Raw genomic sequence first — 26,190 nt, 5'->3', positions numbered from 1 at the left:
TTGAGATAAGTGAGAAGCGTAAATCTTAAAAAAAAGTGTAGTAAAGTATGTCTAAGTTTACATTTTTCAATTATCTTTGTGAAACTATAAAGAAATTGGTATCATGGGTATTATTTGGGATTTTTTATTCTTAAAGTAGATGCAGTAGAGAAATAAAAAATTATTAACTCATTATTTTTAAGAGCTTTAGCTGCTTATTACTTTTAGAAACGACCACTTCTAGGTATCATTTGCTTGTTTGAAAAATTCAGAACTTAATTATAAATTAAGAACTATGCAGTACAAAATACGTAACTGATTTAAGTCAATCCGAAAGTAATCGTAAAAAGTAAACTAGACAAAAACATATCGTACTATGATCATGGAGGACAGAACTTGGAGGGATTTTGAGATATCCAAACTACATAGCCGTTTTCTAAGGCCAAAATCACAAACCCTCAGGGGTTGTTGCAATTTGCATGTTAAGATTTAGAAGTTGGTAAAGGTGGGTTGTTTGGGGAGACAAATACGTTTGCGGAAAAATTTTGTCTTATGCGGAGAAATTGGTTGGATGCGGGTGATTTTAGACTTTTTTTTTGCCGTTTTGCGAGGGTCTCCCGCGCAATGCGAAGAGTTAACAGGTATGCAAGTTAATGCAGTGAAAGAGATTAAAATAAAATTACATGAATAGAGCACACATAATACTTCAGGTTTTTTTTTTATCTAATTCATTAATTTAAAAAAACTTGAATAAATATTGTTTCATGTTTAATGATTTCGTACCCATAACAATCGTAGCACTGTTCAGGTTTACTTTGTGGTTGCACCGACCAGAAGGTATGGGAAATGTTACGACATCATACAAAACAACAAGTCGTCAAAAATGCTAATGAATAAAGTATTTTCCAATTGTTATGGTTACGAAAACATTCAACTACATTAAAATTACCTATGTGTGCAAGTTTGTATTCAAATAAGTCCAACAACGATAAATATACACAGCTAACTTATCGCTGTGCACTTGTCGATGTGACGTTATACTGTAAATTTTCACGCAATTTTTAACATGGAAAAATGCATTTTATAAATTGAAAGGGCATTATTATTATAAAACAATTATCATACCATTAAATCCTATCTGTTATACTTGTTTTGATTCGACATGTGATTATTTTTTAGAGCGTGCATTATTTCTATTCTAGGGTGTTTAATGTAGAAGTTCGATGTGTTTAACATCGGAAAGCCTATCTAAATCCACTTTTAAACAAAGGCATACACTTAACAGATCATTTCGATCTTTGGATATAAATTAAGGGAATGATTAATTAACTAAAACGTGGTACTGCTGCTTTGATAAATCAATAAAAACCTATCTTATTAAGAGAAGTTCATATAATTTCTTACCGGAGCTCATTTCTTCCATATTTATTATAATAAATGATGAGCTCTATGCAAGGCACAACACTTTTTATAATCTACCAGAAGAGTAAAGTTAAATCATCATTTGAATTTTAATTCAAATAAGGGTATGCCCTTGTAATATTGAAATTTGTTTAAGGCCTCCATTCGGGAGAATTATCAAACACGTCACGTGCCTATGAATTCAGGGGACCACACTAAGTATCATACAAAGTAGCATTTACTACACTGTTTCATTTAATACATGTATCACATTTATATCATAATAATATAACTTTACATAAATATTTTGCAATAATAGATGCATCGTTTTATGAACGTTTGAATCCGCTGATATTTTCAAGGCCAGCTTTAACAGTGCTGCGAAAAATACTTTATTTCTTAGCATTTTTGACAACTTGTTTTGTGTGATGTCATAGTTAACATTTCCCGTACTTAAGTTTACGTAAGTTACGTACGGTTTACGTAAGTAAACCTTAACAGTCCTTAAAATGTGTATGGATTAAAAAAATGTCAACTGCATTGAAATATAAATTACAAACACGCCCTACAACGTACTTCTTTCAATCTATAGCATTTAAGATTTAGTATTTTATTCTAAAAATATGTTTGCTAGAGAAATTATTCATTTCTTTTTTTTAAACAATCGATGAACAAAAAGATATCTCAATAGATAGAAAAGTGTTTACGCCTTTGTCTATAATCGTTTACATTCTTATTTTGGCACCCGGAAGAAAAACTATTTTATATCGTTTACAATTATCTTATTTTTTCAAAAGCATTTCAAGCCGTCGATTAGTCGATTAGTTGGAGATTGAAAAATAGGTAGTAAACAGATTTAAGTAAATAATATGTCTTCAACAGTTCTTGCGTCCCATGCCTTTTTTAATCAACAAATACAGTAAGTTCAAGCACTGTGGAAGGTGTTTTTTTAACGTTCTTTGAATCACTGCAAACTCCCAGGATAATCGTTTCATTCATACCAAAATCATACTCAAAAGCTGACATAGTAACATTTAACATAACTTGCAGGTTTGCTGACGTCACAATAGGAGTTGACCGTCATAGCAAACTCGTTCATTTTTTAAAATGACAAATGAATTTAGAATAATAAAAGGAAATATTTCAAAAAGCTTCAGGATTACGTTACCTCAGGGGCGAAAAAAAAAATCAACTAATAGGAACGAAAAAATACTTATTGTCCATTGTAGCCCCACTATTGTGGTGCTATTTCTCACAAATTTTAAAGTAGTTAGACAATTTTTGAACTAACGTTTGTCTGTTAAAATGGGGGTTTCTTTTAAGTTTAAAAGATTACATGTAAATGGCTGTTTTACAGGTGAATCTTGTTTAGAAATTGCAAAGCAATTTTCCGTGGTATGAAATGTGCTATCGACCTTTCGGGATACTATGACATAACCGATGGCGCCAGTTTCTGCTTAATGTAATATCATTTTTCTTATAATTTTTATATTATAAATATATGTTGACTTTTTCATGTAAATTACAACTCGGAAAAAACCCAAACGATGTTATTAGAGCGATGATAACTTACATAACTGAATTATATATTTCCATAGTATTAAACTTTGATTCCAAATAAAAAAAGGTAATTTTGTTGTTCTCTTGTTAACTAGCATTGTAAGTTTTAAATAAACATTATCAGTATATATAAAAATCATTTTTAATTTATTATGAATTTTATTATTAAAAAATATTAAGTTCCTCATATACAGCTTGTAGCTCAAATACATTAAGTGGGTAATTGGTTAGAAGATGCAGGCCAATCACTACTAAAACACTGCTGATCTTTAAAGTTATGCAATGTACTAGGTTGCTCCACGTCAGCTTTACCGCTAAGGACGTTAGTGGTTTACAAAGAAAGTCTCCTGTTCTGCAAAGTTCTACATTTTTAGCCTTTGGACAATTGTGACAAAATTACAATATTTAAAATGGAGTAACTTAATTAGGAGTATTTTGTAATACGTTTATAAACACTGTATAACAATTAAATCTAAGTAGATTTTCACTAATTTCTAACGTCACATCAAAAGCTTTACATTTGTACGTTGCTTTAACTTCATAATGCAACTATTTAACGTACGTTGAAATATCCGCTCTCAAAACACTTGAACAATAGCTGTGAGTAGTATAGCTCTTTTATCAAACCTTGACAGGAACACTTTAACTCGGGCAAGCTCTTGGGTCTAATGAAAGAGGTATCCTACACAAAACTATTGGATACTGCTACATTAACGCAACAGTAAATTGTGCAAATATCCATATTACACTTTGAGGGTGATTATCATAAAGATAATTTTCATAAAAAATTTATATAGTTTACAACAATGACACCAAATCTAAATCCCTGAATTCGTTTAAATGTAAGGAAAATTATTTCAAATCATTAAGAAATCATCCAATCTTTTTTCTCTTAAAAGCATAGTATTGAAATATGTTGACAGACAATTCATCATCAGTGAAAATAGTAAAACAATAATAAATTTTGACCTTATAATTTTTTCCACTTTCTGTGCGAAAACATTATGAATTTTATGAGGTCCATTTAGTGAAGTAAGTGTCCTTAATTATCTAGACGTTTTTAAAGTGCCTTATGAATACTGGTTTCAAGTGAAATGATGTCCAGTCGATTTATTAAGGGCTACTATCCCTTTTTCGTAATATTAGAAACAGCATTTTATCCCTAATGATTTAAAATTAAAACTATTAAATGAACCTTAAATACCTGAAATAAAGGCTAGAGCATACACTTAACTTTCTCATACTTTATTTGATGTCATTTAACAAATATTTTTAACATACAATGGTGATAATACATATGATGTGATATATTCTCATACTTATTTGATGGCATTGAACAAATATTTTTAACATGCATTGATGATAATACATATGATGCGATATATCGAGCTCAGCCGGAAAGAACTCGAAGTTGCAGTTTGTTTTCTCCGAAATAATAATAATAAAATGTGCGTTCTCATCGTATGGTCTGTGACAGATACCGAGTTCAAAGGAATGATGTATATACCTTATTATAGATTTCAACTTCCTTAATTTGTTAAATTTATTTTCATGTATTCATTAATTAAAAAATAAATAATAATAAATAAAAGCTTAAAATATGCTGAATTTTCTTTTTCGCTGTTTAGATATAGCCTCAATGTTGAACTATCGCTGCTAAAACCCCAATATTTGTTCACAAATAAATATTTCCCGTTCCTCAGTATGATGCACCTAATATACGTTTGTACGATGTATTCTTAATCTGATCACAAAAATCTGGTAACCATTAAAAATTTCAAGATATCAAAAATCTAAAGTCTTTGATATTTGACGTTATGGGACTGTCTGTTAATTTGAGTAGATAAGTCGATTAACGTACAGTCGACGGACTGTGGTCTTTGACAAACAGAGCATTCATTTTGTTTTATAGAGTTTTAAATATTGAAAAATTCATTTGGTGAAATTAAATTTATTACATATATCTTAATCATTCTATTGAATATTGTATAACAAGGCATTAAACTAACTGGAAGTGAATGTGATTAAATTGTGTACAATCCTTTTTTTTGAAAAATAAATAGTGATATTCTCTGTTTCTTGACATGTTAATATCTTGCTGTCGGGCCTGCTGACGTCTGTAAATAAATTAAGGTTCTATGAGAAAATGGGTATGGTTTCAACTGAAAATCAAAGTACTGAAGTACTGAAAGTCGGGCTCTTTTGGTGTGTCTTTATGCATATTGTGTACTAAAGACTGAAAATCTCTCTCTCTCTCTCTCTCTCTCTCTCTCTCTCTCTCTCTCTCTCTCTCTCTCTCTCTCTCTCTCTCTCTCATGCTTTTAATTTCGGCGAAGCATCAGAGAGCGACCAAATTTTGTAAGCGGCTATAAACAAAAAATATGTCCGTCTAGTAAAAGCAAAAAAGTTCAACAGTTGCTGCCTTGAATTTTCCAACAAGCATTATATATTCAATTCCCGTTTCTTCATCGCGCAGCAAAGTAGTTCATGGAAATTCATGCGCATTGTATGTGTCCAAAATGCATAGTTATGTTTTAAAAACACGTTATTAATAAGAAAACTAAAAAAGATAGACAATTCTTACAAATTAAAAAAAGAAACAAACTGCCAACACTTTTGACAAAACGTGGTTCTTTGTGTAACTATTTGATATAGCGGAAGCTTTACCTTGACGCTGTTTGGTTTTTTGTTTATTTGTGCTATTTATAGTAACATTGGCGATTTGCTTGCCTATAGCCAGGAGTCTGCTTTCAGCAGAGCCCGGCTAAAAATTGTCTTTATACAAATAAAGGTTTAGAATAAAATGTGAATTTCTTAGCGGTTACTATTTTTTTTCTCGTAGGTTAGTTAAAAATTAGGCGGAATTATTTTATGATTTGAATGAGAAGTAAATGCAAGTAATTCAATTTTAACGAACTTTAAATAAAATGATAAACAACAAGATTTATCAACTTGCTAAAATATAAATTTATATATATATATATATATATATATATATATATATATATATATATATATATATATATATATATATATATATATATATATATATATATAAGTGAGCTTTTTAAGTTTTGAATTGTTTACATTTAAAATTAAAACAAACAAAAATATGTTCCTTTTTATATGCGAAACTTTATTAGAAATTCATAGCATACGCTTTAAAAAATTCATTTGAAGTATCATTAATTATATAAATTTGGGTTTTTGTGCCGTTAGGGAAGTTGGCAAAATTGTATCTTCAAATCATTTATATAATTTCCTGCAATGGCAATTAATTCTGTACAGAGGATTTCAATCATGAATATTATATTTTTATTTCACAGATACAAGTAGTATATATAAAGAGAATTACTTCCACGTTCACAGACTCAATTTGAAAGCCAGGCAATGCATGGTCTGAAGGGAATGCTGTCTGTCCTGATATTCCTGGGACTGTGTATTCCGGTTGATTTGCAATTAGTCAATACAAGTCTAGCTTCACGTGAGTGTTTGCTATTTAGTTTTCCTTTAGGGCCGAGTAATTCGTCTTGTCCGTTCTTTTTTTCTACTTTGTTAATTCTAGATGTAAATAAGACGGTTTATTAAATGCTTTGTGATGAATTGCGTTAGTTTTTTTTATCTATGTTTGTATTCTGATAACGAATTGTCATTGACGTCTTTTAAATTATAAAAAAATGAGTAATAAGGAATCATTTTTTTAATATTATGAGGTGATAATTTCGGTCGGGGCGTGATCAATTCTATCATAAAGTCCTTCGGGTCTTTTTGGATTTGATCACGCCCCGACCACAATTATCACCTCATAGTACTCAAAGAATGATTCCTTATTTCTGAATTAAAGTTACCAATTGTGCAATCCTCCTCAAAGATATTTAGAAATTTATCATTTTTTGTGACATTATTTTTTTTTCAATCAGATCCTGGTCAACTATTTTTTAATAGTATTACTGTAGATGTCCAAAACTAGTATAATAGAAAGACAGAGCGCCGTTCACATAAAAGCCAGCTACAAAAAGTTGGGCAAATAAAAATATACCATTCAGAACAGAGAGAATAAAACCCACAAGTGTACAATGTTGATAAGACGAAAGGAAAACTTCAGATATCATAATCCTTTTAACAAATGTTCATTTTCCTATCTTCAAACCAAAACACAAGTTAGTTCTTGCCTTAATGATTTCTTACATATATTAGTTATTACAAAATGTTACCGTTTGTATACTAGTAAAAATTCATCAGAAAGGAGAAAAAAGTTGCCTGGATTTTAACGGTTTAAATGCAAATTTTGTAAGTTATAATTGACTTCATTTGAAGAATATTTTTTTTTTAAATTACAAACGTTTTATATGCGATGCGTGAATAACAAAGGGTAACAGATTAATTGATTGTATACTAGTCCCCAAAAAGTTCCCAAGACGCGATCGAGGCCGTCTATATCAACAACACGATACGCCATAAAACCACTTCCAGACCCATATATAAAAAGGGTTAGCACGTGTTCACAGTTTTGTCTGTAAGATTTCGATCAAGTCAAAATATTTTTTACACAATTTGAACCAATATAGTTTACAATTTTATTTTTCTTTATAAGGACGGCGGGCCCAATTCTTCTTTCATAGTGGTTTTTATTAAAATTTTATATGAGTTAGAGTTAAGAAATATCTATTAAAATCAATCAAAAATAACATTAAAATTGAATTATATTTTTTGGATTTTTAGTAGGTACCATTTTAAAAAAAATGTTTGTATTACCTTTTCTTTTTTCAATTGAATATAATGGGGAAAAGAGTTTTTGTGAGAGAAATATAATTTTTTAAAATTAAATGCAATAGATTTTCTATTCTGATTGAAAAAGGACACTTATGCAATGATTTTTAATTAATATCATTTTAAAAAATGACCCTGTCATCGACTTCGTTTTTTTTCGGGGGCACATGCCAAAGTGCGTTTTGTCTTTATTTTTCTTCAATTTTCGTTAGAAGTATTGCGTAAACTCTAAGAAAAAAAATATATGTGCATTATAACGATGTTGTTTTATGAAACAAACAATTATAAGAGTGTGCTAATCATTAGTGAATGATAAAATACCTCAAGTTTTAAGCACATAGGCAATTTGTCTCTTTTTCAATACGAGTTTTAAAGGGGTCAAAATGTAAATGATTTGTTCATTGGCTCAAACTTTATTACATGTAACTAAATTTTGTAGATGGTTATGTATTTTTTGAGCTTATGTAAGACTCACTACAGTACTCGACATCCCCTAAAGAATTTTGTGCATGCTAAATAATGTTGAAAAACGTATTTTAGCATGGTAAATCAAGCAAGGTCGGCCACTACTTGCTCTAAATAAATTGGGTTTTAATGACGTCGAACAGCTATATATTGCATCATAAGCGATTGTTTTCATTGCATGTTAGTGATTGTGACGTAATTTTGAGAACTTAATGTTCTTAACGATCACTGCCGTTAGGTGCGCGATATATTTGCGCAGACAGAATTAGGTCTATCGTCCTTAATTCAAATGTCTTCATAGTTTGTCATTCTTAATACTAAAACAACTGTTGAATTAAATGCAAGCCTTAGAGAAAACAATTTTTGACATAAGAAATCTTTATTCGTTTGATTGAATCCCATTCACGTAATGAATAAAAACAAACGTATTCGACACAAAATATAACAATTGAAACACTAAGACATAAACGTTTTTGCTGGGTCCATAATAAACGTCTACTTTAATTTTAGAACACTACAAAGATAAATTATAATAAATTCAAAACGTTTTATTCTGAGAAATGTAAAACTAGATAATTATTACGCTTTTATGTTTAAGGCCATTTTTTTATATTAAGGAATTTATATATAGATCATTATCCCCGACTTTGCTATACACATGTAAAGACAATTTTGTATATGCCCCTAAGTGGGTTTTTCTATACAAACCAGTGTTGACTTTTTGTTTAATATAACAGTTTTAAAACATTTAAATATAGTGTTTAAATTCATTACATTAGTTAACCTCTTTGTCATCTCTAGCATGTTTTCTTTGACAGAAAATCACGAATTCAAACACAATGCACTGACTGATAATTTGGTAGAAGTGGTTCATGTCTTTGCAAAACGATAACAAGTGTGTTCTTTTTTCTACGTATAGTTACTGTGGATGAGCTCCTAAATGGGTTTCGTGTCCAGCAACTTCAGCTTTCGACAACCATGATGAATGCCAGTTATCATTCGAGACTTCCCGAAAAACTCGCGGCAGCTGAAGCACGGGAAGCTGATGAAAGGGGGGCAAAAGGTACAAATTATCAATGCCTTGGAATGTTTTTAATTACTCCTTCCTCATTGAAAAGTGTAGGTCGACGACAAACTGCATTACGTTATTCTTTCTATATGTGCATAAAAAAAGATCGTATGTTTTTGTTTAAGCGACTAGGGCATATTATGAAGCCCAAACGCCGTTCATTGCTACAACGTCCCGTTACAACCTTGGATACATAGGGCGTGGCTACGACTTGTTCAAGGGAAATCCTCTCAGCGATGATGGCGTTGTTGATCAAGGTTTTCGTCTCCCAATAATGGATTTACCCTACACTTACAAATTCACGGCGGACGGAAATTATAGAATCCCAGACAACGTAGACGTGATCTCTGAATCCAGGTATATAGTGCTTGATAGAGATAAATGGTTGAGTGGGCAATTAATAGTAATTAGTATTTCCTGAATGTAACAAACATAATCATTATTAATAAACAGACCGTTAGGGAAAAAATCATTTTTGAAACACGTATGCATTTATGTAACCCTATAAAAAGGGTGTCTTCAAAGCATATAATATGAATTTAAATAAACAAAAGTTTCCTTTGTTAGGACCTACAGGCAATGTGGATTCTGCAAATCATTATGATAAAATATTATGTTAACTGACAAAAAAATTTAGATGGTGTTTATACACAAATACGTAAATGTTTTACCAGATGTCATGGCAAGATATATGTGTGAACATCATGAAATGTATTTTTTTCTATAAATATATGTATAAACGTATATGTTGGTGAATGATAATGAATTTGTTTAAATTACAGTGCAAAATTTGGATCCTCTCTTCACACGGTTCAATCAGAGTCTGATTATAAGAGCATGTTAAGTGTGGATGCATCGGTACGCTCTTTTCTCCTATCAAACACTTCACATTAAACAGTTAAAGTCTGTTAATGAGGTCAATACATGAACTGATAAGAGTATATCGACCGAGGATAAAATCAAAGGTTGATGTACTTTCATCAGGAAAATGAATCTATGTACCGACTGACATCATTAATTGTTTAGTATAATAAAACAAAACTAATACTATTCAAGAGTAAAATAGTAATAAAAGAATTTGATTCATTATGTATATGAATAGGCGTTCTTTGATGTTGTGACGTCATAATGGTGGATATAGCAATGCCTGCATTGAATCATGACAATCTATTTTTAGCATAGTAAAGTTTATAATTTGTCTATTCCTGGTTTATAAAGTGTAACTGAATTTACAGCACGACCACATGCCAGCAGTCATATAATCATATGTTTATAAAAAAAAGGATATTATAATAGTTAACTCTGCGTGTTTCTACTCTTATTATATCTATTTATTTCATTTTTTAAACTCTTTTTTTTTACATAATCACTGATTATAATAGTAAATCAATTGCCAAAAAAAATCTAAGATAGCATTTTAAATCGTATAATTTTCAAAATATCTTTAAAATCGCTTAAAATGGGGCATTAACACGATCTTTTTAAATTTTACTTTTCATTTTTTATTGTTCACAATGCTTTACATAAGTATATCCCAATATTCATCTAACATTATAACGTCGGTTGTCAAGTTACAAGCTAGATACAAAGATCACCTTCCCTTCTTTGTAATGTAAACAAAGCTCGTGTCGTGTGTTTGTTAGAATAAATTTATTTACTTGTTTATTTTCTATCTGCAGATTTTCATGAACATGATTTAACATTTTAGTTATTTAACATTATATTTTAAATTGATGTATTTTTTGTTCAAGAAGCAATGTATAACCAAAATGATGGCACATGTTTTTGCAAAAACAAATTGTCAGTTCTGTATCTCACTTTTAACTACACTAATGACGTTAATTAAAATTTTGACTGACCACTAAGAAAAGCTTTATAATTAAAGCATCAAAGTAACTTTTGAAAATCGTCACTATGCCGTTTCATTACTATATACCCTTCTTCAGTACGTAAAAACTCGATTCCAAATTGCTAAATATTGGATATAAATGACGTCTTAGAAAACGTACTGGCTCTTAAGAGTTATTTATATTGATGAAATATTTGATGCACAGTAGTCTTTTATTTTTTTGTAACAAAAAATAATTTATTAATTCTTTCTCCAGTATCATATTTTTATAATTCAGTTTTTTAATGTATTATTAGTTTATAAACTGTTAACCTAACTTTTACCACAGGTCAATGGTCATGGGAGTGGCTGGGGAGTCAGTGCTAGCTTTAGCGCAAGCGCATCATATCAGAAGAATACGCGGGAAATTCAAAAAGGGGAAACAACTACACTGAGTGTTGTCAGTCGTGCTGTCGTATACAGGGCGAGGATGTCGGAAACTTCAAAGTCGTCAAAGGTAACTTGTGCTAGTATGATTTGATCATTTAAATTATATTTAAGCGAACAAATGACTGAATACTATTTTTTTTTAAATTAAAAGAAAACAAATCGGTCAATGGTCTCGTGACTCATTTACATGTACATCAAATAAAACCATATTATTGCATTTATGAAAATATCAAAAATTAATCTATTTAAGTAATGATGTTATATCAGGTATACGAGTGAGAGAGATATGTTGTTAATATTTTAGGTAAATGATTACTTTGAAAAGGCAGTTACGCTGCTGCCTATGGATGATTGCGAATCGGGTCCTCTGCAAGAAATGTACATAAGTCTTATCCGGGAATTTGGCACACATTATACGACTGAAGTTGTTATGGGTGCAAAGGCAGTGCAACAACTAACATTCTTAAAATCGGACTTATCAAAACTTGAATCCGAGGGAATCAGCGCAAAGGTTAACAAACAATTTTTTTGGCTTGAACAAGACTGTTATGATAAAAGTTGAAAACAATACTATTTCTCATTTGTTTTGAATGTAAATTATACATTCGTGATTAAGATGTATAAAATTAATTATTACAATATGCAACAATTCTGATGTTTGTTTACATTTATCTTTGATTTAAAATTGTACTATTATTAATGTGTAATTATAATTTTATCATTTTAAAAACACATAATTAACCATCTTTAAGGTAGCTGCAGAGGCGTCCTTCAGTGGGTTTGGTGCGTCGGGTGGTGGTGGATTTAGTGTCGGGGCAAAATCAAAAGAAGAAGCAATAAACCAAGTAAAAAACACAAACAAAGAGCAATATGAATACTACATAGGTGGAAATCCCCCATCTGGAAAATTCTCTTCCGGAAATACCGAGAGTTTACGAGAATGGGCGAGATCTGCTGACGAGAAGCCTGTTCCTATCCAGTACAAGATGTCGTCAATAGAAAGTTTATTGAAGCCTGGGTATTTCAAACACCTAACATATGGTACATTGTATTAGATCTATTTTACATCTGCATGTTGTTTCTTCGTACACAAGTGTCAGTGAAAATGCATTGTAACGTTATATTCCAAATTCTCAACCACATCTTGTTCTTAAAATTTTCTTTTTTTAATTCATAAATTAAATCATTATGCATCTTTTTCTAATTAAATTTAGTACTAGTATATATACACTGAGATTACGAACTTACAAAGGCAAGGAGCAAGAAAAACACAGATGATTAAAGTTAGAAAAATTTGATGATAAGCACTGACACTTTGGAGAATTATTCTTTTGTGTTATTTTGTAGGTTTATTTGAAAGACGTCGCTGCTTAAGATCGGCATTATACGCGTACTGCAAACAAACATCTTCTCCGGCATTATGTAGTCCGCCTGATGAAGCTTCCTTCAGCTCACGGCGTAAACGTCAAACAGACAATTTGCCAGTCGATGGAATCAAGTCAGATAAAAACCTTATAATCTATGTGTTCACTCTTTAATGTTTATTGCTTCTGCATCTATATTTCCTGTTTTCTCTCACAAAAATATAGTTTATTGTCCTAGTTTATAAATCATTTAAGTTTATACTTTTGTAAGTTTTATTTAATTAATGGCAAGTTTTGTTTCATTGACAAAGGTTTGGGGATTTTATAAGCCTGAGTAATGTTCAATCAAACCAATACCTATCGTTGTCCGACTCAACTGGCTATATGCAAGGGATTGTCACAAAACCTTTTGTACCAGGTAGCATAAGTATATACTTTCAGAGTCAGCAATAATTGTTAATGGCTTATTTTTTATCAAATAACCTGACCTTTTTGCGCTATATTACAAGAACCTCAATCAAGACAATCCATAAAGTTATCATATCATGATATCAAAGTCATCATCTATAAGTAGGTTAATTAGGTTATATAATGTTATCTATAATTGGACCTATGTCAACATCATTAAAATGGAATATACATTTTCCATTGATTGCAGTTAATGTTATATCTGACAGAAAGCGGCGACCACGTCAAACTTGTTTTAAAATCATACATGTTATTACTGTGATTATGTTTACATCGGCAATAAAGGTACGGAATTCTTCGAATTTCAGTCAACACATTTTCGGATTACGGCGGTCTTTTCCAAATTAAGTCCAATGACGATGACACTACCACTGTAGGGACCCCGCTAACCTATGGACAAGTCTTCAAACTTGTCACTGTGGAGGTATGTGATGTCTTGATTTGTTATGTGATAGGTGTTATAAAATGCTTCCACTTGAACATGCACGTGCATCACATTTTAAGCCAACATTGCTTAAATTGAAAAAGATTAATCTTTTGATCAGTAATTTCAATCTATTATTTATTTCATGCAAGTTAATAAGTTTATTTGATGAATTGTTTGGTTGTAAACTTTTATCATAATCATACATCTACTTTTTTTTAATTTTGCTTTTGTCTTTTATTAACATATTGTTTGTTAATTAAAAAAATATATAAACGAGTTCCATCGAATTGAACACAATTACTACAGATTGTATACATTACATAAAAAAATCTTTGAAGATCATAAAATGTTCATATAAGACTGAATATCTGTCTTAATAGATATATCGTATCACGTAAAATTGTTTAACCATGGTATTTCATTCTGTAAATATATAATTTTATTCATCTTGTAGGGCGAAAATTTATTAACGGGAAACACTTTTATTGATGACGTAAATGATGCTCCTATTAATAAATTACAAGATGTGTTTTCCGGCAAAGATAGCCAAAAGTGGGTCAAAATTTATGTTTTTCCTTAATTGTAAACGAATTATTCTTTATTCTAATTATTTATATTCTAAAATGAAATTTTGTTATATTTTAGCTTTTTCAATGTAAGATTACTGTACCATGAATTACAAGTCATATCCACGTATTTTTCACTACAAAATGTTATTATCTTTGTTCAGATATTCTCAATGTTCGAAATTTTTTAACAAGATAAAATTCAACTCTTTATTTACCTTTGTAGATATTCCTCATCAAGCGATTTGTCAAGTTTGTCGATTTTCTTGAGGTCAGACAAAAGTAAGATTATTATTTAAAATAGTTCTTTAACAGAAATATTCTTGATAATAATATTGCATTTCATGCATTTCAGGCAACACTTAAATTTTAAATTCGGACAGTATTTCGTAAATATCACCCCTAGAACATATTCACCATGTACATTGTATATATTATAATACAGCTGTGTTAATTAATTAAGGAATAAGGAAATATTGTTTGAATATTACAGTATGAGGTGATAGTTTTGGTCAGAGCGTTGTCAAATTTAATAAAGCCGAAAGGGCTTTATGATAAATTTTACCACGCTCCGACCAAAAATATCACCACATAGTAATATTTAAAAAATGATTCCTTAATACTTACTTCTAAATTATTTCCGATGTGTACACTTGTACACGACATTTTACAACCACTTTTTATTCCTGTAGCACATGCTAGGTATTATTACGCGGCGCAGCCAATACGTTTTTTATGTTATGCAATAGGAGACGCCAATATTGTGTCCCTCATCTTTTAAGAAATCATTGGGCTATAGGCTTCAAAATTGACTCATAATGCTATCACAGACAAAGACTGATGACAGTAAATATTTGAAGATATAATCATTCTATCGCATAAACGTCCTATATTAATATTTCTCGCATAGTTCCATTCTAATGACTGTAAACTAGCAATCCCTACTCAATATTTTTCCGTCCTGCGGTACATATGCAGTACATAGGCCATTTGAATGTACATTTTTGTTTTGAATAAATTTTACAATTGTCATTATTATATATAATGGTTAATTTTACTTACTAGGTAGACCATATTTGATCAGTCTGGAATTACAATGCAATGGGAATAAAAATTATAGCGTCCAAGTTAATCTAGAGGGTAGCGAAGGTATAATCGACTTCAAGATCAAACATGAGTGCGGAACCGTCTCAGCATGGCACCATAGCGCATTCACTGACAAGAGCATCGGGAAACTCGAGTGGTCTCATTTTATGGTAGAATATATGTATATTTGTTTTGTTTTCGTAAATATATCACTAGACTTTTGAGCTTTGGCAGTCAGTGGTGCTATGTAGAATTTGAGTTTTTGTTGCTTTTTTATCGTTAAAGTGTTTAATCATAATATTGTTAAATGTTTGATCCCGCTTCATTTATAATGATTTTATTCCAGTTATATAACACTTCTTTGATGACTGATCTATTTGGATAAATGTCATTTATTTGTTGCGAAGACTTACAAATACATATCTATAAATAATTGTTATTGATTATTAGTGACTTTTACAAAGATGTTTGTATATTTTATTAGAGCAGTGATGGAACGGCATCAATAAAAGGAATTCAAATACGTACGGGCGAACGTGGATACATTTTAAGATATCGACAAGAAAATCTTAAATTGTCGAAACAAGTAGAAAAGTTACAAATGGATAATAAGGGGTCTAAAACAGCAAGTGAGATAACTTTTCAGATTTGTAGAATTTTTTTAAACTGTGCCTTAAATCAACATTTTTCTTTAAACTATAGCTTAATATCTATGTGTTATCCTAAAGATAGATAAGTCTTAGCTATTGTATTTTTCATTCTTGAAATTGTTTTTCTTCATGTGACATGTTCGTTTGAAAAAGTAGCACCTAGAGCATTACTTTTTTTATTTGTTTATTTTCAGAGGGATGTTTTGTTTTGGTTTTTTATTTTGGTTTGGGGGTGTTTGTTTTGTTTGGCTTTTTGTTGTTGTTGTTTTTTTAGTTATTTCATTGTAAATTTATGAAATGGAAAAGTAAAATAAGAAACTTTGGTCTTCTAAACAGTTTTCAAAATGGTTAGACGGTTTGCATCATTTTACCATCCTATACAATTAGTGTTACATGTATGACAAGAACAACAATGGTCAAGTTTTGTTTAGCAAGGAATCATTCATCTGAATTATCATTTCAGAAGTAGATATTTACCCGACTCAGTTCGCGTTCCTCAGCAAGAACCACCCGCTTGGTTCTCGTGTCAGGCGACGGGACGTTGTCTTTGTTGAGGTTGTATCTGCTATTGAACGTAAACTATTCTGGGGAAAACCAGCTTCACATTTATTATCTCACAAGGACGGTAGGGTGACCATTACAGAGAAAACGCCTGCGCCTCACAAGCCACTTTCAGGTATTGTTTAAAATTCTTTCTTAGTAAAATGAATATATTATTCAATGTATAAAATAGTACTTAAAAAATATTGCAACATTTTGGGTTTTTTTTTTTTTTACATTATCGTTAATTGAGCTCATAAGCCGATAGAAAAAGCGGTTAGCTATTAAATGCCATACATTTTGAAAATTTAGGAGAAACATTGTATTGGTAGGATATCTTTGACAGGTTTATTTTTTACCGTTAACAGATAATTCCATATATATATATATATATATATATATATATATATATATATATATATATATATATATCATGAATTACGATAATAACAAAAATGCAGATGCTTATATGGTGAAACCGTTTTGTGTTCTATCCTTTAAATTAACCACTAGGCTCCAAAAGAAGAGAAAGTTACATAGAAATATAAACAAACGTTGGGTTTCATGTTTTGTTTAATGCAATAATTCTATATTATTTTATTTGAAAATTATCACCATAACCTGTACTTCCTACCCTCGACTTTTTTCATAAAAACTTTTTTGACTAAATTACAACATATTTAAATCAAAGGTAAACTGTATTTTTTTCATATATTAGATGCATGTATACACTCTTGATGCGAATAAAGGTTTTGATAATAAAAAAAAATGAGGTAGGGAATTTTAAAAAATGCAGGAATGCAGGAAAACAAAGATAGCAGGACACTAATGCTATTTACAGTTGGGTATTGTCATCACATCCCTCATTTATAATTGTTTAATAATAATTTCACCTGCAATTCTTTCAGTGATAATTTTTAATGTGAAATATTTAAGTGTTGCTGACTCATAATTATTAATTCATAATTCTTATTATTTTGATAGCTATTTTGATGTTTTTAAAACAGAAAAAACAATCAATAAAATATCTTGTTATTCTTTAGAAATTTAATGACTACCATGTACTACAGATTGATGAAATAGTGTTTTTTTAGTCAATTATTTTGTTTCCCTATTATTATCAAACAAATTGTCTAATCAAGGAGGCAAAGTGGTAAATCAATCATCATTAGATCTACATAATTTATAAGATATAAAAACCTCTAACTTAAAAAAAATCATATAACTAAGTTATTTTAGGGGGGGGGGGGGTGCTTATAGCTTGTTCTCGGAGAGACCGGTATAATCTAAAAGTACCACATATAATTCAGCTCTCTTAATCTTGAACAGATACAAAATACGCATGTGTATTTTTATTTTAATAAAGCATTTCCTTTTTTCTTTTGTAGCACAAAACTGTTCCGATATCATTTCTCCAGGAAATGAAATATTAAGTGTAGTGACCATCACTGACAACAAATATTTTGTATCATTTTCTGTTGACGTAATGATAAGATCGGCAACATTCAAGACTACGAAGTCTGTAGAGTCAAACAACCTAAAGGTTGAGTATATATCTCGGAATAGCTCGCATTTTCAACGATTACAAAATTACATTAGAGAACCAAATTCAGGATTAACTCAACGAATAGATTTAAAATTTTCTATGGATATGTATATATCAGCCCTGAAGATATCTGGAAACGAAGATTTTGCAATCAATAATGCAAGCGTTCTTATTTATGGATGTCCTGCAGCTCTTTTTGAGGAAAAACCATTAAATACAAAGAGCGAGGAATGGAATCTAAAGCTCATAGAGAATGAATTACAGACTTACCCATATCTTAGCGTTACTACAACACAGTATAACGTGTCCAATTTCGATAGGATTTTCGAAGAACTTGAACGGCCATTTTCCGTCGATAATTACAGAAAGGTCGTTCCTTTTGATGAAATGGAAAGAGGCGGCTGTATGGTACACGGGGATTATATTCAAACATATCTGATGTCAACGGATGAGATTGACGGATTGAAGTTTGAAAACACACGTGTAGTTTCATCAGCCAATTCAGTCACTATAATAACCTCAGTAAGAGCAATGAATAAGATAATGTATGATCAAAACATGCCAGCGTTTGACAGCATTCTACGGATGGCAGTTCAACAGTTTCCCTGTAACGAAGGACGGACAGCAATGTTAGCCTATCGTCAGTCGTTTGAAGAAAAGCTTGGCGTCTCTTCAGTTTCCATAGCAGTTATTGCGGTACTGGGATCAGGACTAGTCTGTGGTACAGTGTTGGTAATATTTGTAATTGTACGGCTTCGGAAAGTCTATAAAGGTAATATTCAATATTCTACTATATGCTTTGATGTATACGCATGTAATCAACCAGCACTAAAAATGTCCTCTCAATAATACATAAAACACGTCAATTCTGTTTTCGAATGCCAAACTATTAATATAATTAATGATATTTTAAAGATATACCGTATGATAGTTTTAATGAAACAAGAGGCCCATGGGGCCACATCGCTCACCTGAGCAACAATGGGCGTTCAAAAGATATTGTGCCATATGGCCCTCGGTAGAATAACAAAAAAATAAATATTGTAAAGTAATCGAATTTTACACTTATTGTTGCATACACGTATTCTTTGACATTGTACCTTCATGAAATACTGTTTTTACACTGAATAAGAAAATCCTTCGCAAGATATAGAACTAAATATTTGGTAGGGGTACACTGTTATATAACTTCTAATTCCCTGTATTTTCGTTCTGACTTACACTTGATTGATGAATACACTGTAATGAAAAATGTTGTCACGTGACATGTTAAAGAGCTATAAAAATCAATGTTACCGTATTTACAGGCACATCACTCTTATTAACTATGGTCCACCCATTATTTTCATTTTTATTCAAAAATAACAAATGGCTACAAACCAGGATAATTTTCCGCTGTAATATTTTTTTAGGAATAGCGATAATTCTTTTATTCCCGCAACAGAAATGTGTCAGAACTATGGAAATTGTTTTAACGATGTCGTTTTTATTTACTCACAATTCACATTATTCATCGTATAAAGAGGGGGGGGGGCACAGAGAGTAGGTATATACAGCATATCATTCTTTAAATTTTTTGTGTACAAGTATTTAACATACTCTAATTCATATAGAATTTCTAATGATCAACCAAAATTTCAGCGTCTGTCGAAGAATTATAAGCAAGATGAGCTCAAAATAAAATTTTACTAGGTTAATGAGTCATATTTTGTTCACATGAGTTTATTACATTCAGCTTAAGATTTTTTACTTGGTATTTCCTATTCGGCATTTTCAATGGAAAACAATGAATGGCTTCAGATCTGTGTACAAACATAGAATTGTGAGCAAATCTCTGTATCTTGCTTATAATTCGAAGCTTAACACTCAAATAAAATGGTAAGTAAATAGAAATTGTAAACAATTAAACACAAGCAACTTGCACTATAACAAATTAAGAACGCAATTTATTTTCAAAATGAATCATATACATGTAGATACCTACATATTTCCGTCAGCGGTATTAAACTCTATTTAAACTGAATAAACTCGAGAAAATGCCGAGCATCTCAACAAAACATATTGCATTATTCTACCATTACGCAAAAGATGATACCGAATTACCGATAGCCTGATTGAATTGCATTTTAGTTCTTTCCTAATACATCAGATGTTGCTTAATTGGCGCAGGTAAACAGTAAACTGTTTGATTTACGGAAGTCTCTGTTTGATTTTATACGTAAAAATCAGGAAATACAAGCGACAATTCCAAGGTTAACGCAAAGCATAAATGAAAACGAAACGAAAATCACAACAAGCTAACACCACCGTCATATGTGAAAACTGTCAACGCATTGAAATATTTAGCCTCAATTTACTTCACAAAATCGACACCAATGTATTTTGCATGTTTCAAATATTCCCTTCGTACACGAACTGTTGCACAACAAACAAATTCATCATTGTCAGATCGACCCGTTTATCATATAGTGTCGTCGCTGCTTTAAACAAAGAATTTCGTTTTAGAATTATGGAATACGAGTCTTGGTAAAATGGGTAAGCAAACTCGGGCCGTGGCAAAATAAAAGCCGGGGCAGATCGGCAATCATCACTTCCAATTACGCATTATTTTGCAGCAATAGTTACAGATTAATAACTGTCAATCTTTTGTTTTGCCCTGGCCCGGTCATGCCTACCCATTTTACCAAAACTCATGGATGCAATTAATTGCTTGAAACACGCCTTTTCTTTCTTATTATTTTCGTAATAACTCAGATTTGAAACAGATTTAGCCCATAATTTTTGCAATTTAAATTTTCCTTTCTATAAGGATTACTTATGCTAAATTACATTGAATTTGACTATTGAGAAGAAGATTTTTAAAAATGTACCCCCCTTTTTCTACAGTTTCGATGTTTTCTCCGCTTTGAATGAAGATCTGTCTTTCATTTTTGCAATTTATATTTGCCTTTCCAAAAGAATGCTTTGTGCCAAATTTGGTTGAAATTGGCCAAGCAGTTTTAAAGAAGAAGTTTAAAATGTAAAAAAAAATACAGAGGGACAGACAGACGGGCGGACGGACAGACGGACGGACAGACGGACGACGGACAAAATATGATCAGAATAGCTCACTTGAGCTTTCAGCTCAGGTGAGCTAAAAAGCTTTATTCATTTCAGTGTCAGGAGATAAGGAAGTACACACATCAGCCGACGAAAAAGTTTTTGCGGATGAAGATGCATATAAAAGTAGTGCCACCTTGTATTCAAATGACGCTTTTGATGATAGTACGGACCGTTCGGCGACTTTTTCCGGTTTTCCCACAAAACATAGACGACTCACCTAATAAAGAGACGTCAAAGATCAGAGAACCTATTCATATATATATTCGTTATGGATTTTCGTTTAATGTGAATAAGTACATGTACAGAGTGGTTCATTTTTTTTTTAAAATATCAATTGTTCATGTCTGATTGTCCTGTCTCTGATATACTCTTATAACTCTCATTCTTTGAATTGGACTAACACAGTAGTGAACGAAAGCTTTTTGTTCCCTACTATAATACATACGATCCAATCTCGCTAAAAATAAATATATTTGTCATTCCGGGTTTTAACTTTTTCTATCTATGTGTACAGTGTAAAGTGAAAATTGATTTCTCCCAATATTTAGATATAATTCTTCCACTGCCTAACGTTAAACAGCAGAAACACAAAAGATGTGTAAATTGTCATTGATTTAAATGACATTGAATTATTACCTGTATATCATACCGGTATATGTATATTTCAAAGCAAAAAAAAAATGGGAGATCACAAAAATTATATTGTAATGAATTATAACAGGAGTTTAATATCATCCCTTGATAAAAATTTAATCATTGTAAACGGGCAAACAAGAGAACAAACAGTTATGGATATAATACAATATACCACAAAAATTGTTGGCGTTCAAAAGTAACATATTGCCAACAACTTTAAAATATTTCAACATATATTTGGAATTAGGCTTCACAAGTTTATCACAACGTATATGAAAAATAACAATATTAAGATGATTGTTTGGGAAGGAGGCTGGGCAAATTCTTGCAAAGGCTGTTAACAAAATTTTTATTTGAAGTGACGTATCCACGGCACGTGATAAAAAAGTTATTAATGACGTCTTAACCAAAATTAGCATTGTTAGGTAGCACTTATAAATCCAAACGTAAAACATACAACGGCTATATAAAAATCGAACAGACAGACAAGATATATTTATGTATGCAGCAGAAACATAACAATGCTTACATGAATGTTTTTATCTAACATCAATACTGTACGATGTCAAAGATTTTTCCAGTACACTTTTATTTGTTGACTGAACCTGTGGTCCTAGTTAAATACACTAAGTGTTTTTCTTTTCAGTTTTTCATGATCCTTGATGTTGTATATGATTAATATCTTCCAAACTTATTTTTTGATCGGATTTTAGCAATCTTTACTTTGATTACTGTATCTTGTGTATAGATTTGAAAATCTCGATAACCGATAGTTCCCAAACAACTGCCCTTAAAAATTAAATATCTGAAAAACCAGCATTCATTTTTGCTTAAATAGGTCGGCTACACTACCGTATATAGATAGGATTATTAAACACGCGACAGTATTTACGTCAAACAGATTCTCCAATCCAGCGAATGAGTTGTAATGCATGAAGGTCTACAAAGTGTTTACGATTCAACAAACGCACTTGGGTTTGGTCTGTTTTATTCACAATATGTTATTGCTAGCTGAATGTTTGTACATCTTGATTTTTACTTTAAACGGTAAAAAAGGAAAGATACCGTACCATTAACTTTGTTCCATGCTCCCATAAAAAGTTACCGTTGTTTTAGTTGATCAATTGTTGCTTCAAAAATGATCAGTATCAAACGACTGACAAACATACGCTTACAAGTACAGACAGATTTTGATAAGAAAAACCGCCAATTTTGTTTTGGTGACTTTATCATTGTGCACTAGAAATAAACACACGTCAGGTAACTGTACATTTTAAACATAGTTTTATTACGTGAATAGCCACGGTAGTAGAAATGCACAAATATACAAACGCAGAAGCGCAGCGTATAGTATTTTGTCCGTTGAGCATTCTGATGAATGTCCCTAAAGAAAATATCAACGCGCATGCTACTAATGTTGTCCCAAATATGGGGTATCACGTGAAAAAAACGGTACTCACTGCTTCTAATTCAAAAGGACGTACCTCTTTTTTAAACATTGACAACGGGGTATTGAAATATGTTGAGATAAGTCCTCATTATGCAATATTTTTTTAAATGTGAGCATAGAAATTGAAGTTCAGACATAATTGTCCATATTAATTTCATAAATTCTAAAAAATCATTCAAAATGAGTTTCCAAAGGACAATTCAAAATGGTATATATTTTCAATACACTTTGTATACACTGAAAGTTGTAGTAGCCCACAATGCCTTGCAACTCATTCACTTGATTGGTTTGTTGATAAAAGTACAGTAAAATACAGTTATAGCGAACACGCTTACAATAAATTGACGCTTACAGCGAAGTGATTTTCATTCCCCGAGACTTTATTACATGTTGTAAACTTGATGGATATAACAAATTACGCTTATAACGAAGTATTATCACCTGTCCTCAGCACTTCGTTATAAGCGTGTTTTACTGTAAACAGATGGCTAATTTAGTTTGCAAATGTATGCCGACGTCACAAAATATAGTGACCTCGACCTGTTAAAGCACAACACTTTCCTTTAGAAATGGTACAGGAGACAAATATCGAAAGATTATCTGTGTCTGTCTATAAAAAAATCCAGCCATCAAGATTTTGAACAAAAAATATTGTTATATCGAGCAACTGCAAATTCTGACATCACAAAACTGCGACAGATTCAACAAATAAATCATTTTTTCTGGTCTAAAACATTTAACAAATCGAGTGTTTAGAATGATGATGATCATTTATATCGAAAATTCGACTTAAAATGCAAACAACATGTAATATAAAGAACTTTCTTATTCTCTATGCATACATTGAAAAAATAGCATTTGAAGTCCAGTCACGTTTTAAAATACCCCTCTATGTCAAAGGAAGAATTTGGTTAATAAATTAGATACTTTTTCACAAAGCGTTTTGTTATTTATATTCAAAAAAGTTATTTTAAAAGAAGTGTCTTCCGAATTTTCATTTATATTACGTCAAAACCAGAAGTATAGGGATAAAACAAAAAGGAAAGTATATCAATTGATAGGAAGTGCACTGGAGGAAATTTGACGTGTCTAGAAATAGAGTGTTAAAGAACATGACAGAAATACTTACACGTGCATTCGACACCTGAACACAATATTTTTAGTTAGATATGGCTATTGTTATAGTTTGGTTAATATTTCCCGACTAAATAACAATATAAAACAACAGGATTTCTTGTACAATTAGTAAACAAAGAACTTATTGAACACAAGTGAATTGCAAAGACAACTCTAACTTTCAGATATCCGGACGCTTCATCGTTCCAGACAAATGTCCTAAAAACGAAAGAGTCCGGATAACCGATGCTCCACTGTATATTGTATCTGAAAAATATTGAAAAGCGAAAATATATACGATTTATCTCTGAGCTCTGTCAGATAAATTATTTACTACCTCAAGCATGTAAGTTACTATTCCTACTAATGTCTATAATAGCAACGCAAAAACATGTACAGTTGTATCATCTAATAGATGAAACTTGTAATTTGTGAAATAAGGCAGTTATCTAAAAAAAAAAAGAAGGGGGGGGGGGGGCGAAAGTATTATTACCTCCAACACAATTTCAAGTAAGTTGGGTGGGGTTGTTAGAGGTAAGAATTAATGCTAACAGAGAATTGCTCAGCGAAGCAGTAAGGATTGTCGACAATTATTGTCACTCCTTTTTTAATATCCGATTTCTTTGTTTTGATTGAATAATACTAGACATTAACCCGTGCCTGCACAGGTTGAATTGATTGAACATGATTTGAGGAAATGAGTTCAGAAACTATTACCAAAATCATAAGATATATGAGATCTTGAAACAGAAGGATATTTTGGTATATATACTAGTTAATAGGAAATATATTTAAATGAAATAAGTGATTGATTGATTGTCTAGTACAATTTTTTAGCTTTCTAAAGAGGACATTCGCTCTTTCGGCAATGAATCTCTTTGATTATATTGGTACTGTGGTAAAATTATATAAACAATATATACCGGTGAATTTCATTTATCATTATTATCAATATTGTTTTCCTTTTCTATTGCTTTTAATTGTAATCCAAGTCCCCCCCCCCCCTTATACAAGTCCCCCCCCCCCCTTATACACATACATTTGGGTATGCAGGTACGTATCATAATAATACTATGTAGAGTGCAGTGATGATTGTCTTTCTAATGATAATGGCCGAAGTGATCCCTGGCTTCATGGATGGATTATGGATCCTTATTTTATAAAATCAACCTTAATTAAATCAAGTTGTCTTTATTTGCCGGGGAAATGGAGGGGAGGGGGGGGGGTCATCATTCTGTGAGGGGATTCGGCTAGAGGGAAAATCAGGTCTAAATTACGTGTTTTCTTATTCATTACTTATTTTAGTAAATAAGCATTTTATTAAAACAATGTGGGGTTTTAAGCGTGTTCATTAAAAAAATTTAAATATTTATTTACTTCTCCATCACCGAATCTACTCTTGTGTGCAATTCCATCCGTCCCCGGGGTCTTCGTAAAGATTGTTTTGTACACTTCATGACATTCTTCTGATGTCTTCTACATTGAATTAATAAATAGCAATGGCCTAATGCAAACTGGAAAAAAAGGATTTTACTTTTTACTTTTACTCATATCCAGTGGAAACTAACAGTTAAGTCGGTAGTAAATTACATCTCACTTATAAAGGAAAAATAAATATCAATTTGAAAAAAAAATATTCAGCAAAGAACAATGTCTATAATAATTAAAACAAAATTCACTTTTCTCATAATGTACCTGAATTAGCACATTAAGTCAA

The 26,190-nt window shown here is 31.2% G+C and overlaps 1 protein-coding gene across 1 annotated transcript; it reads left to right on the top strand.

Annotated features, from left to right (window-relative positions):
* Nucleotides 1-6,270: 6,270 nt before the first annotated feature.
* LOC128181774 (uncharacterized) lies at nt 6,271-21,753 on the top strand. The gene is made up of 17 exons (XM_052850293.1): nt 6,271-6,424; nt 9,095-9,238; nt 9,370-9,601; nt 10,027-10,102; nt 11,422-11,589; nt 11,827-12,033; nt 12,275-12,563; nt 12,870-13,020; nt 13,198-13,304; nt 13,663-13,778; nt 14,236-14,333; nt 14,574-14,629; nt 15,413-15,603; nt 15,918-16,062; nt 16,547-16,759; nt 18,012-18,941; nt 21,326-21,753. Exons 1-17 carry the CDS (start codon nt 6,331-6,333, stop codon nt 21,490-21,492), a joined length of 3,384 nt encoding a protein of 1,127 aa, XP_052706253.1. The 5' UTR covers nt 6,271-6,330; the 3' UTR covers nt 21,493-21,753.
* The last annotated feature ends 4,437 nt before the right edge of the window (nt 21,754-26,190 follow it).

The sequence above is a fragment of the Crassostrea angulata genome, chromosome 4 (genome assembly GCF_025612915.1).
Source record: "Crassostrea angulata isolate pt1a10 chromosome 4, ASM2561291v2, whole genome shotgun sequence".
NCBI lineage: Eukaryota > Metazoa > Mollusca > Bivalvia > Ostreida > Ostreidae > Magallana > Magallana angulata.
The sequence above is the reverse complement of the archived record's forward strand: the minus strand, read 5'-3'. Positions and strand labels throughout refer to the sequence as shown.